This window comes from Phaseolus vulgaris, chromosome 1, assembly GCF_000499845.2.
Source record: "Phaseolus vulgaris cultivar G19833 chromosome 1, P. vulgaris v2.0, whole genome shotgun sequence".
In the NCBI taxonomy this organism is placed as follows: Eukaryota; Viridiplantae; Streptophyta; class Magnoliopsida; order Fabales; family Fabaceae; genus Phaseolus; species Phaseolus vulgaris.
In genome coordinates, this window is record NC_023759.2 from 42,954,707 (window position 1) to 42,968,908 (window position 14,202).

General features: G+C 33.0%; 2 protein-coding genes across 23 annotated transcripts; both read left to right on the forward strand.

Annotated features, from left to right (window-relative positions):
- The first annotated feature begins 2,347 nt into the window (after window positions 1-2,347).
- On the forward strand, window positions 2,348-6,085 carry LOC137814402 (anaphase-promoting complex subunit 5-like). Of its 10 annotated transcripts, none has more exons than XR_011081642.1 (7): window positions 2,348-2,541; window positions 2,687-2,944; window positions 3,157-3,335; window positions 3,447-3,525; window positions 3,617-3,702; window positions 5,416-5,507; window positions 5,597-6,085. XR_011081642.1 is itself a non-coding variant. In XM_068617113.1 (6 exons), exons 3-6 carry the CDS (start codon window positions 3,220-3,222, stop codon window positions 5,813-5,815), a joined length of 492 nt encoding a protein of 163 aa, XP_068473214.1. In that variant the 5' UTR covers window positions 2,348-2,541; window positions 2,687-2,944; window positions 3,157-3,219; the 3' UTR covers window positions 5,816-6,085. The 10 variants fall into 10 exon arrangements, 6 of the variants coding, with proteins under 6 accessions (XP_068473214.1, XP_068473216.1, XP_068473217.1 ...); XR_011081641.1 differs by having other exon boundaries at window positions 5,430-5,507; XR_011081643.1 differs by having other exon boundaries at window positions 3,157-3,293; window positions 5,430-5,507.
- Window positions 6,086-8,190: 2,105 nt separating this feature from the next.
- LOC137814408 (serine/arginine-rich splicing factor RS2Z32-like) lies at window positions 8,191-11,297 on the forward strand. Of its 13 annotated transcripts, none has more exons than XM_068617132.1 (8): window positions 8,240-8,331; window positions 8,626-8,761; window positions 8,983-9,055; window positions 9,167-9,440; window positions 9,632-9,727; window positions 10,183-10,370; window positions 10,483-10,584; window positions 10,705-11,297. In XM_068617132.1, exons 4-8 carry the CDS (start codon window positions 9,342-9,344, stop codon window positions 11,060-11,062), a joined length of 843 nt encoding a protein of 280 aa, XP_068473233.1. In that variant the 5' UTR covers window positions 8,240-8,331; window positions 8,626-8,761; window positions 8,983-9,055; window positions 9,167-9,341; the 3' UTR covers window positions 11,063-11,297. The 13 variants fall into 13 exon arrangements, with proteins under 13 accessions (XP_068473227.1, XP_068473229.1, XP_068473232.1 ...); XM_068617137.1 differs by having other exon boundaries at window positions 10,486-10,584; XM_068617126.1 differs by lacking the exon at window positions 8,983-9,055 and having other exon boundaries at window positions 8,191-8,331; window positions 9,401-9,440.
- The last annotated feature ends 2,905 nt before the right edge of the window (window positions 11,298-14,202 follow it).

The window sequence follows — 14,202 nt, forward strand, 5'->3', positions numbered from 1 at the left end:
GCATGAGTCTCACATAGAATAGTGCAAGAATTTGTCATGGACCCATGAAGCTGAAAATTTAGGCAACTTAATTCTTTAAACGCAAGACAAACCCAAGTAAACGCGCTTCCGAACATTACTCTGTTTATTGAATTTATTGCCAAAATTATCATTGCAACTTTAACAACATGCAATGGAAAACAGAGAAGTTCATAAGAATTATTATTTCTTTTGAGTGATAAAGATCCAAGTACAAGATAAAGATGCCATTCCACAACAATTCATTTCAGTTCCTCTTGTTCGTAAAGGATCACATCAAGAATGCTGATCAGAGATGATACACTTCAGATTAAGTCAGGCTTCAGATTCGGTTAATGACGTTTGGGGTGCAATTTGGGTTGGAGTTGTGAGTGGTATTTGGAATCATAGGAACTGCGTGTCCTTCGATAGGAGGGTGGTAGATGCGCTCGAAGTATTCACCTTAGTACAGGTAAATGTTTGGTCGTGGATTTACGCAAAGTCTCATTGTGCTTCCTTCGGGTACTCTAATTGAGTTTTGAACCCAGTGGAGTGTATGAGGATGGTAATTTAATGTTTTTTTGTGGTTAGTTTGGTTGTTCCTTAGATAATCAAGTAGGGTGGTAGGAGTATGGTAAGGTGTTTTGTTCTTTATGTATAAGGGTTGAACTACCCCTGAAATTATTCCTATTTATTTATTTTTTATTGTCGATAAAAAAAATAGTAAGCAAATCAAATCATCAATTCATCTTTAAGTAGATATATGGAAATGAGTATACAATAACCATTATTTCAAACCCTAATCGTACATTATCACATCTAATATAACAAGATGTGAGGCTATAATGCTAATAAAGGTACTACTATTTATACATAACCAAAAATAAAACAAAATAAAATCAATTTATGAAAACACTGCAGTACTACTCAGGAGACCTTCGATACCGTATTCAAAACTCACAAGGCCACACATTCCATAAATAGCCACTAGACATTGTTTTCAATTTTAAATTGAAACCCACTTATTATACCTGTAACAAGATGGTCTTAAATTTTCAAATTAAAGAAATGTTAAGCTTGAATAGGGAAGTAATCAGTAAAAACCAATAACAAAGAGCACCAGGATTAATGTAATCGAACAAACATTTATGGTAAACTAGTAAGAGAGTCACAAGTTAAACAATTAATTATCTTGAAAGATATACCTATCTCACTCTACATAATGAAAAGATGGGAATACAAAGCAGAGCATATATCGAAATAAAATTTTGGAGTTTGTGATTCTGTCTGACAAAATGAATTTTGGTTCTCTATTACTCAGCATCAGACTAGAGGCTGAAACACTACCAGTATCAGAATCTGCAAAAATAAAATAAATAAAAATCAGACATAACACTTGACTAAAACGATAAGCAGAAGTGAACATGCAGTAGAAGAATAATAATGCTTAAGATATATCTTGACTAAATAATTAATCGAAGTTAACACTTTGAACTTCTTCTTGCACGTGAAAGGATTGGGGAATATTTCTTTGATCTGCTGATAAAAAGGTGAATATTTCTTTGATTTGCCTCAAGTGAAATTGTCTTAACCTCAACTTCTCAATATAACTTCTCAAACTCATTCAAATCACTGAAATCGAAAACACGGTGTTGAAAATCATTCTGAAATTTATAGGGTTATACCTTCAAAAATAAAATTACACAACACACACATCAATCAATATTACACAAAAGGAAAGAATCTAGATGGGACAAAATCTAGGGTTGAGTCTCCAACTCGCAAAGACTGAAGAAAGAAATTCATCATAGGAATGGAGATGGAGACTCAACCTTCAACTAGCAACGATTGAAAAAGGAAAAAAATGCAAAAAATGGAGATGGAGACTCATGGTTGCATTCTCATGTCGCACGCTCGTCCTGCTTAAGAGTTTAACTCATCAGCATTACCTCACGAATTATTCCACTACAAAGAAATCTTAATTTAGCCGCAAACAAATATTGAAGGCCATAAGTGGACACTAATTAGTGTCCATTAAACCTTCATTATTAAAATAAATTAAATAAGGTGTGAGGAAAGCGTGAGTTATTCTCACCTAAACTTAAAAAAAATAATAATAATGGTTGCGTTGCTGAAATGGCAGCTACTAAAATTATAAAAATAATTAAAATTTAAATATTTGAAGGTTAAGCCCATGCTAAAAGTTTTAAAATTAAATTTAAATAATATGAAGGTTAAACCCACGCAAATTACACACAAATAATTAATTTTTATTTATGCTTTACTTTAATCCCTTCTTTTCTTTTTCTTCTTTTATTTTTCTTTTCTTTTTCTTCTTTCATTTTTCAATTCTGAAGCAATTCTCTTCACGCAATACTCACTTCACTCCACTTTTCCTCAGCATCAGCAAGATTCTCACATCTTCCCTCCATTCGAATCTCTCTCTGTGTTGAGCATTCAAGCATTACGACCAGAGTACTCTCTGTTGAGCATTCAAGCATTGCGACCGGAGTACGACTGTGTTCTTGATTGTGCCCTAACACTGTAAGTTTCGCATTTCCTTTCGTTTTCAATCCATCTCGATTGTGCCCTAACACTGTGTTTCTGGTTGCTGGGTTATTAGATTTAGTCACTGGTTATGCCTTCTTTTAGGCATTTTCAATACTGTTTGGTTTTTGGTATTTTGTAGCTGGTAGTGGTTCCAATAATTTAAAGAAGAACCTCATGAACTATTGTAAAGAAGAACTCTCAAATTGTCCTTCCTATGAAGAACATAGTTTAGATGATTGTAGTAGTAATCTGGAGACATATTCAGAATATGAGAACATGGACCTGGAGAACTTTGTCTATGAAAAGGTTTCAGAGGAAATTGAAGCAAGAAAGGATGCTAGTGGAGTTGTTCCGTTTCATCTTCATGCACCCAAGACTCTTCTGAGTTTAGTTGACGGTATAGTAACTTCATGAGTTTGTTATTTTGGTGTTTTCTGTAGTTTGGGAAGCACTTGAAAAATATAGACCAGGAATTTACCAAATAACCAAATCCCACTTTTTTGTTTCTTCTGCACTTCTTTGAGTTTCTCTATTTATGCCTTTGCTTTTGAAAACAATGTTTAATACAATGACACAACTTACTGATAATGGTGGAACTCACGTGCACAGATATTGATGTGCCTGCTGATTCAGTATCCAAACAGAGTGAGAAAGTTAGAGTAGTTAGTCCTTATGGGGACTCTTCAAGTAATATTCTGCGAGATGTTGATCAGAGTGGTGCAGTATTTCTGCGAACAAACTGGCAGGTACAAGGGTACTTACAGGAGCAAGCTGATACTATTGAAAAAGTAAATAACTTGCAAATCTAGAACTTTCCTGATTTTTCTAATTTCAAAAGAACTTGTTGTAGCAGTGCATAGGAATTATATTAACTTTCAAGTCGTATTCATATCATTCAGGAACGGTAATGCTGTATCTTACAATGGACTTGAGATTATTCTACAACAGCTACAAAAATTGGCACCTGAACTGCATCGGGTTAGTTAAGTTTATTAGAGTTTTTAGTACTATTCCCTGTCGATTTATTTCATTAATATTAGCCATGATTTTGAGTTTCACATCAATCCAGGTTCACTTTTTGAGCTACCTGAATGGTCTTTCTCATGATGATTATCTTTCTGCTTTGGAGAATCTTCATTGTTATTTTGATTACCGGTAATTGAACAGTTGTTTCTTTATTTCATCTCTCTGACAGCATTGATCTATATTTGGGATCATTTGTTGAGTAATTAGATATAAAGCAAGCGGGAACATGGTATCATTGATTTTTTCTCGTTCATCATCAATGGATATTCATTGTAACCTTAGTAATTGCAATTGACTCCCACCCAACAAAATCATTGGCATCGTTATCCTATTGCTATTGTTTGTTGTGTACTTCTGTGTTACTAAAGAAGCAATACAAAAAGTCTTTAACAAGTAAATTGTTGGCAAGGTAGTAAAATAACTTGCTTTCAAATGGTAGTCTTCAATGTGGTTGGTAGGATTCCTCCTTTTATTAATACTCCTAATCCTGAATTTACTGCCATTGATATTTGTTGAATTTAGAATCTCTACATATGCAATTGTGTAAACCTTTTCATTCCCGTCATCTATAGCTTTTGTCGTTTGCTGTGAATTATACATTTATAACTATATTTGTCTTGTGGACATATTATTGGAATTCCACATTGACTATAAATATAATTAAATTATAGTATGTAGGTAAGTGCAAACCTCATTGTTCAAACTAGTTCTGTAAGGTTGAGCTAGCTTCTTAAAATATTCAAACCTCAAATAGTTTGATCTGTTTAGTATAAGAATATAGGAGAGACACAGAAGAATTGTGCAAATTACCGACAATTAAGTACACGAGTTACACTGTTGAAATAAGAAAGAGTTGTCAAGTGTTGATTGAGATGAGACCTGCATTTTCTGGTGTTTGAGTTTTTATGTCAGGGATGTCAACCTTAAAAGCTTTATGTCTACTGCAGGGTGTGATGTATCTATGAGAAGGAAACAAAAATATTTCTGCATAGTCTTCATTGAGATAGATTAAGTATATGCTAGGATGGCACTAGAAGTCTTAAGGAAGGCTTTAGGGAAGGATTGACTTTGAGTCCATATAAATGTTAAATGGATTGATTGTATAATACAGTTTTGTATGTTATACTGGACTTTCCTTTAGATCAAAATTCACTTAGAATTTGGTTATGGTACATATACTTCAAACTATAGCATCAATTTTGCACCCTACCTAGCAAAAATGATTTGTTGAGATGGGAAAAGGTCTCTCCCTTAAAGAATTGAGTCCCTAAATCTGTCATTGATCCATATCTTAGGTATGAACTTCCCATTTTATTCTCTCTAGTCTCAGAGACTGTTCTTGTTTCTATTGCTATTGTGTTTTGAAAAAAAAAATTGAGAAACTGATAATTGGAACGAAAGAAAGTTTTCTGTCATTAATTTTTATTAAATCTCTAGCAGAAATATTGGAAGCAGTCTCTCTAACTACCTTTAATAGAAAAGATGACTAGGATACAAACTATAGCTGGCATAACTAACTACGGCTAGAATAAGTAATTGAGGATCACTTTCTTGAAACTCTAGTGAACAATTTCTTGAAGATGGAAATTGGGGATTAGATCATAACTGATGTTGCACAGTTTAGGTGTGTTTTGAAATATGACCTAATTCTAATAAATTTTAAGATCTCAATAATATTAATTATTGTTGAAGTTGAATCCGCAGTCCATGCATTTTAAAGTATACAATTAATGTTTGTTTATTTAAGTGATTTCGAGCTCTATACTAACTTAAAGTAGATCTTAAGTCTTGTTAGTGGGTACTGACACTTGAAAATTTACTGCACCATTTTACATCATGTAGTGTCTTCATTGCAGCATGTTCAACGGCCCTTGCTATCATTTGGTCCAAAAACTAGCATGAAGCTCAGTACTTGCCCAGTTAATGTTTGCAAGGTTGTAAAAATCTTTGTGATTATTCTTTTGTTGGTGACAGTTGTAGAACATGAGAATCAAATTCTTAGTCTATCTTATATGTCTGGCAGGAAATTCGGTTGAGTTCTCAGTTGATTAGTGATTTTAGCTATGAGAGTTCTGCAATGACAATTGACGGTGCCTTTAGTACAGCTTGGCTTATGAATTTACAAAAGCCAACAGGTTCTCCGGTTTTCTGTCAAGAGATTGGATCTCGCAGCAGCTCTAATGTTTCCCAATTCATCGCACAACCAACCTCAATTCCTGGATCTGTTTTGTCAAGAGATTGAATTTCTGATTCTGTAAAAGATAGTAATCAAATAGGGGAAAATTGTTCAAGAACCTTTTAACATAGTTTGTCCAATGGATTGAGTGTTTTAACTTAGGTAAGACATTTTTGACAAACATCGAAGTTCTTTCTCTGTGGCTGAGTCATGGAAATTGGGTAAGGAAGAGTTTTGGCAATTTGAGGATGATGCTTGTTCTGAAGATATTTTCTGTATTTAAGATATCTACAAATTTAAATTTAAAATAAAAGGGAGAAAGATACAATTATAATATGGTTAGAGAATCAATTTGACTCTGTTTTGGCCAGTTAAGTGTGAACCGTAAACTCCAGTGGGACAGTTTTGGGAGAATCTGGTATCAAGAGTAGGGTTTCTGTGACATTTGAAGTCGTCTCTAGTTGATTTGGCAGATTGTTTTGTGTTGAATTCTCTTTACTCCCATTCATTTTTTTCAAACAAAAGATTGAATTTCTCTCCCTCTTTGTGATTTTCAAAATACCTATTTATGATGTTGCATACTCGGCTATAAAATTATCGAGTAATTTGTTTATAAAATTCTGGTTTTTTCTTTTTTTAAAATAGTGCTACAAAAAAAAATTATGTGTCCACATATTTAAGGTTAAGCCCATTCTAGTTTCATTGTCACTTTACCAAGGTCAAGTCCTTGCTTTATTCTAATTTTATTGTCCCACTATCCAAGGCTAAGTCCACGCTTTATTTTTAATTTTATTGTCCCCTTATCCAAGGCTAAGTCCACGCTAATTTTATTGTCCCCCTAGCTAAGCCTAAGCCCTCACTTTCTGTCCAAGGCTAAGCCACTGCTTAAGTTAACATTTGTAATTTTTTGTGTTGGCAACTTGTAGGCAAAGCCCACGCAAGCCAACTTATTGCGACGCCACGCACCCGACAATATTTTTGCGACAAGAAAATTAGCTTCAAAGTTGTGTGAAGGCAAAGCCCACGTTAATTGCATCTTTGCGTGAACTTTTTGTGATTAGTGTCCGCCTTTGGCCCTTTCTAATAAAAGTTATTTTTGTAGTGTCCACACACAAAGATTCGTGAGTAATCTAAACATGTAGTTTACCTACTGATGATGAGTCTGTGAGAAACTCAAAATGTGGTATTATCCATCAATTTTAGTCTGTAGATAATATCCACCAACTCTAATGCACAAATATTACCAACCAACTCAACTTTAGTTCGTAGGTATTACCACCAACTAGTTCGTATGTATTACTCTCGAACTTGATTTCGTGGGTAAATTTGTAGGTAATCATGCATTTTTCAAAATGTTCATTTCAATCATTATATGAAACATTAAACATATCCACATATGAAATAATCTAACATATTCAAAGTTCAACAAACTATTATCAATTGTATTAAAACTATAATATTAAATACAACAATTAAGCATGATCCAATACACTTAACATAAAATATAACCCACATTTAATTTCAATTCGAACATAACATAATTGAAGTCTCATTACATAAAATAAGTCAAAGATAACTTAATTCAAAAATTAAGTCACTTGCACATCATGGAACATAACATATCCATGCTCATTTTGTTGTTAATTTGGTGGTTGATGTTGCAAGTGTAATTGTTCCACTTGTTGTTCAAATGTAGTTTATTTACTCTTTAATAAATAAAAAATAATTAAATATTTTATTTTATTTTAAAATAATTAAATATTTTTTTTAAATGATGATTATATAAACTTTTTAATACTATTTTTCTTATAAAATTATATATATGTGTGATTATATTATTTTTCTATATTTTAATTAATTATTTATAAATTTATAAAAAAATGTGAATAAAAAAAAAAAAAGGATAGCTTGTGAAGACAAAACACCAAACTTGTATCTTTAAACCATGGCTAGCAACTTTAGAATTTTATCCAGGTTATATTATCAATTTCCTTTACATTCAGCTTAATTAATTATCTTTAAAAAAGTAGATTACTATTTTATATTTTTAAATGCAGTTCTTGTATCAATTTAAAATCGTCTTATTGATAATTAGATTATCTCAAAATAGCATTTCCGTTTTCCCATCATTCTCTGCATTGTTCTCCCCTCCTTCACCTCCTACTGCACCGGACATCCTTTGATATATTTGGAAGGGAGGTTAAAACATTATTTATGTTTTTTATTTAGCAGATTTTTAGGTCATAATTAATATTTTTTTGAAAGAATCATGGTGAATACGAATACCAATTTTAACTTATTAAAAATCATAAATTCTTTTGTGATATATTTGCAATACTTTTATCTTTTATGTAAAATATATTTTTATTATATTCTCAAATCATTTAAAAACTATAATTACAAAAGTCGGCCTTTATAAATCCATCAGAAGCCCAAATGTTGGCCCAATTCCTCTTTCAAATAAAAGGAAAAAAATATCTGCGGACATATGTGGCAGTGGTCTTATATAAATAAATCTTTGGAGAGAAAGCGCTCCACTTTGAAAGGGTTAGGTTTCGGGTGAAACGCCAATCCGCTACGAGGTAACTCTTCGATTCAATTCGATTCCTCTTTTCACTTTTTTAGTTATCGTCTCTATCGGATCTTCTCTTTGCATGATTCTATCCATCAATCCGTAATTAATATTTAATCGATTTCCTTTTCCGATTTAGGTTTAGAATCAATTGCATGTTTGAAATTCAATTTAGTTATCAACTTTCCGTGCACCTTTATATAATTTTTGTTTTGTTTTTATATGCTTGTAGATTTGGTTGTGTATTTCTTTTGAGATTGGGGTCTCTGTGTAGCCTCTTCCATGATTAATTCCGAAATTTCAGTTGTATATTTTGCAGAGCTAGAAGCAACGATGCCTCGCTATGATGATAAGTATGGAAATACCCGCCTGTATGTGGGTCGTCTGTCTTTGGATACTCGTTCCCGTGATCTGGAGCGTGTCTTCGGCAGATATGGAAGGTAATTCCCCTCTTTAATCATGTTTCTTATCCTTTAAAATATATCAATAATTTTTTTATTATTCCAAGTTTTGCTTGTGTGCCTATTTTGATGAATGGCTTTATTTTTTCAGTCCTTATTTGTCGCTTAGAATTTTGCAGGATGGTGTCCGTTGTCATGTATTGTCTGAATTGTGCAAATTAATGCCTGTAATTTTTCATTTTATTGTTTGCATTGGCAAGGATCCAAGTCAGTGATAAGTTGGCGTGGGGTGTCGACCATGTTTTATGCTGACACTTAGGGGATGATATACAGGTTTTCCCCAAGCTTTTTTTGAGCTTGGATTTGCATTGGTTATTTGTCATGTTATGCGTGGGAACCAAATCCCCTAGGTGTCATGTTTTAACATGAATGATCTGTTTGAAGGTTTCTGAGGTTTTCTCTAAACCTGGAGGTCTGTGTTGGGAGGTTGGCCTTGGTGGAATTGATGGAAATTCCTGTCGAGTGTTGACTTTGGCGATTCTTTCTGTAATGTTATTGCGTGTTTTTTATGGAAATGGCAACAATCACAAACTGGTGTTTAGTTCGTCTGTGAGGGGCGATGTATACAGAGTTGTTAAGTAATGATGGCCTTACTGTTTCTGGAAACAATTTCCGCAGAGTTCGAGGTGTGGATATGAAGAATGATTTCGCCTTTGTTGTAAGTTGTCATCTATTCTTGTCTTTATTTGTTTCATTTGACTTCATTTTCTCCTCATGCCTTTGCTCCAAGGTGGCTTAGTATCTGCCTTTGCTCCAAGGTGGCTTTTAGTATCTGCTCTGAGGAATTCAGTTGTAAATGGTGGTAAGCTGTGTTACTTTATTGTCTTGTTCCTGACATATTTTGAACAGGAATTTAGCGATCCTCGAGATGCTGATGAAGCTAGATATAACTTGGATGGTCGTGACGTTGAAGGAAGTCGTATTATTGTGGAGTTTGCCAAGGGGGTATGAATTTTCCCTTCATGGTATTATCTGCACAAGAATATTCTTATAATTGATTTTCTCGTTTGTCGGGTGTCCGTTGGGTCCAACGATTCCAATATTTCTCTGCCTTATTTTAATGTGGGTGGTATTTAACTTTTTTGAATACCTATTTTAGTATTTAAATATTTTTGTTCTTTGACTTCGTAGTTGTGTCATCAGCCTATTCATTTTTTGTATATAAATTCTAGTACAAGAATAAATTTTAATTAAATGACAATGTCTCTTATGTTTACCTTTTTCTGATTGACTTTTATTACTTTACTAATTGTTTTCTTCAAAACTTAATAAACAGATATTCAATCTTTTCGTGACCCTGTCATTTTGTAATTTCATTGCCAGTGTTCATTGACTAGTGTGAGCACATTTTGATACATTGCTTGTTAATTTATTTTGTCATCTGATATTTGATTAATCAGGGTCCTCGTGGTTCCCGGGAATACATGGGTCGGGGTCCACCGCCTGGATCTGGACGATGCTTTAACTGTGGCATTGATGGTCATTGGGCTCGTGATTGCAAAGCTGGGGATTGGAAGAATAAGTGTTACCGCTGTGGGGAAAGAGGTCATATAGAGAAGAACTGCAAGAACAGTCCCAAAAAACTGAGGTAGGCATGATGTGGTTTCCAAACTTATTGTACGTGTGTTTTTAATTTGGTTGTTACTTTCTAATGGAATTCATGAGCTTTAAACTAATGTTTCCGAATTGAATATTCGCAGCAGCAGACGTGGACGCAGTCGTTCTCGATCACCTGTGAGGTCACGTTCTCCTCGTCGTGGGAGAAGCAGGGATAGAAGCTACAGCCGTGACCGAAGCTACAGGTTGGATTCTTGGTTGTTTCTAATCTTTATGGTATCAATGATACTACAATTTCAGTTAAATAGTATGTTGTTTCACTAGTCAGCTGTTTATGTGCTGAGTTGCACTTTTGTTCTGGCCAGTCGATCGAGATCTCCTCCTGTTAGGAGAGAACGTAGCCCAGTTTCTGAAGATAGATCACGGAGTCCTCAGCCCTCCAAAATAAGGAGGCATAGTGCATCGCCTGACCGAGGCAGCCCCCAGAAGGGAGGTGTCAGATCTCCTGGTAATGATAGGTTGGTCAATCAGCGAGATGGGTCTGAATACAGTGATGGTTCAAGAGGGAAAAGTAGAAGCCCTGCAAGGGACCGTAATGTGCGGGGCTATGATAGCCCTAAAGCTAATGGACGTAGTGGCAGTCCCAGCCGTAGTCCTAGGGATGATGACAGGAGCCCCATTGATGAAGATGATGACAACCACCGCCGCTCACAGTCACCTTAGAAAGTACTTTCTGATAAATGAGGTCAGGACGGGGTCCAGTTTGTATCTTGAATGCACTCCAATTAATTCTGTGACTATTGTTTATGAAAACGGTTTTATGTGTGCATGCTATATTTCAAATTCATGTTGGTCAAGCAACATGTGTTGCTTGCTTACCTTACATTGAATATGGAATGCATGAATTTGTTTCAAGTGTTGGGATTATTTCAAGCATAAGTATTTTGAGAAATTTAAATCTTGCATGCTTTGCATCTTTTAAACTTAACTTATACAAGCCTTTTCTATTTATTTTCATATTTTTGATAATTACTGTTATAATCAAAACAGTGTTACGTGAAACAACCGATTAATCGAGTTTGACGTCAATAGTTAGCGCATTGGATTGTGGAAGCCATTCATGCAAAGTTTATCGAATTCGTCTTCGAGAGAATTTGTGAAGTCATTGTTCATTCATTATCTGGAGGTTTAAAAAATAGTACGATGCTTGATTGTTATTATTTCTTATGAAAACTTTCTCACCTTGGAATAACTAGATATTCATCGTTTCGAAGTAAAGCTACGGTGGACTTGACCATGTGATATACGGGAACTAATTTTATATGCCATTATATTCATCTTGTCGTTGCCGTTACCAAAGGCACTCTCCACCGTTAAACGTTCGCCCTCTTTCGCTATCCTTATCCGCAATCATCATCATCCACCATCTGTGACATTGCCTAAGGTTAGTGCGTTTTCCACACCATCAACCTCTATTGGAATCGGAAAACTTGTGACGCAGAACAAGGAGCGGTGCGTATATGTCGGTAACCGTAGTGTATGTCAGGATGTTGTTATTGCCCCCCACTTAAGATAAATGACAGATAAGTCACCATGCATGATGAGTTCAACAACGAGGTTGAGGATCACGTTGGGATCCAAGGGAGGTACTTCTTGATGGTGAAATCGACATTGAATGATGTTTTCACTAAAGTTTATTTCTTTTCATTAATCTATTTTTGGGTTTAGTTTTGTAAGTCTTGGATTCAGTCGTACATATACTTGTTAGGGATGGAGGTATGAAAGTAGAGAAGGGGAAAATCAATTGCAGTGATAGCGAAGGATAGCAGAAGAAAAAGGTGGAGGCTCGGGGAAGGAACACTGTTGCCGACAATCGTCTCCGTCGACATGGAAAAATTTGTTGCACGAATTGTGTAAACAGACATATCACACAAACGATTAATCTAATGGTTTATAACAATGAAATACGTGAACCACCTGTCATACTGGTTTACTGTAGCCTTTGCCATCATTTCAAGTTCTACTTTTTAAATTAAAGCAGGTTTTTGGAGGTATTTTTTTGTTATTTCTTGTCTTTATTTTAGTTATAAAACCGGTTCTGCTTATTAATGCTTTAAGGAAGTGAATTGATTATTGGAACACTTCTGGAAATTTCGTTGAAGGACGTCATAATTTTTTAACAATTTTTTCGTTGATAATGGAAAAACATGACGACTGACAATGAGAGAAAATTCTTAAGAAACGTTGGCTATAAAGAAATGAAGGTTGAGAGGGACATTTGAATATAAAAGAGTCAAAAGTTTAAAGTGATTTGTTTTTCGTGCAAAACAACAAAGTTCTCAAGCATCAAATCTTATCTTATGGCAATATCTTATCAGAGATGAAACGTAAGTTGCCTAAATATAAATCTCTCGTATATGCATATTGAAAATTTCCTTTTATGTGATATTTGTTTTAAAATATAAAAAAATCAACTGTAATACTCAATAAATTTGGTTACGATGAAAAGGTTTTGAAGCATCGACCATTAAGAGGAATGTTGAAAATTCAACCTCATAATTAATTATACAAAGTTAACATATAATGAGTCGATATAATAAATTTTATTTATTTTACAAAATGATTCATCTATATAATTATATATATGAATTTTGAATTTGTATCCAAGAATTTAGAGATATGTTCATAACCAAATACAATTATAAAAAAATATTTAACTATATCTAAATAATTCAGATCTATCTAAACAACTTAGATAAGCAAATATTAGACTGGAAAATATACAATATTAGACATATACTTATATAACTAATTATGCTTGTTTGGTTATTAAGTATTTATTCTAAGAACCTAAAAATTTATAAGTACATGATAACATCAACGAAATTGGTCACTCATCCTTTTCCACTTAATACACTGATACATTGATATTTCCGTAAAATTCTTATAGATTCGAACATTAAGAATATTTTGCAGGTGGATTACTGCTAAAAAAACTTTTTTCACTTAGGAAAATGATACATTAAAATTTTATCTTTTTATTCATTGTTTGTGCACATGTACTCATTGGATTGATACATCAAGATAATATAGCAACCAAAATTACCGAATTTCCTATTTTTATTATATATTGAAAATTGTAAAAATCAACCAGTAGAAACAAAATTTAAAACTTATTTATATTAAGTAATAAGATAAAATTCTGCAATAGTTAGAATTTAATATTGTATTTAATTAGGAAAATCATTGTTTTTTATTCATTTAAAAATAATATCTGTTAAAATAAACACGAATTTTTTTTTATCTTAATTTTAATAAAATATTAACATACTAATTATCAATACGATTGTATTTAATGTAACAAGGCGTTGGGTGTAATATTTATTCTAAATTTATGTTTGAAAAACTAGTTGAAAAAATTAAGTAGAAGCTGAAAAGAGTAGTTATTAGTAACTGATAGAGTTAAAGTGTTAAACTAGCTTATTAAAAAGTATTTTGGTAAAATTATTATTCAAATAGTTAAGAAAAGTAAAATACTAGGAATATACACATTAAAATGAAATTTTACACAAAATTCAATTTATTGATAAAAATATATTTTAGAATATTTATAATTTTAGCGTTAATAAATTTAAACTTTTTATCTTTTATTTACACACACAATTTAAATTTGTATACTTTTAATTATTATATTCTTTTTCGTATTTTGTTTTATACTAGTTCTCTTTCATTAAACTAAAATTAAAATATTAAATTTTAAGTGTGCTTTGTACTTAAATTTAATTTTAAAAATTAATCAGTACAATCCTTAAAAAATGGTATATCATAAAAAACTGTAACATGTCTAATGTTAAAATAATAAA

What these genes read in the sequence shown, in the direction of transcription:
- LOC137814402 (XM_068617113.1), top strand. Translation starts at nt 3,220, where the DNA reads ATGGGGACTCTTCAAGTAATATTCTGCGAGATGTTGATCAGAGTGGTG. An exon ending in AAGCTGATACTATTGAAAAA is followed by an intron (nt 3,336 to 3,446) that starts GTAAATAACTTG and finishes CATATCATTCAG; the next exon opens with GAACGGTAATGCTGTATCTT. An exon ending in TGGCACCTGAACTGCATCGG is followed by an intron (nt 3,526 to 5,429) that starts GTTAGTTAAGTT and finishes TCTTCATTGCAG; the next exon opens with CATGTTCAACGGCCCTTGCT.
- LOC137814408 (XM_068617126.1), top strand. Translation starts at nt 8,655, where the DNA reads ATGCCTCGCTATGATGATAAGTATGGAAATACCCGCCTGTATGTGGGT. An exon ending in TTGTGGAGTTTGCCAAGGGG is followed by an intron (nt 9,728 to 10,182) that starts GTATGAATTTTC and finishes TTGATTAATCAG; the next exon opens with GGTCCTCGTGGTTCCCGGGA. An exon ending in AACAGTCCCAAAAAACTGAG is followed by an intron (nt 10,371 to 10,482) that starts GTAGGCATGATG and finishes GAATATTCGCAG; the next exon opens with CAGCAGACGTGGACGCAGTC.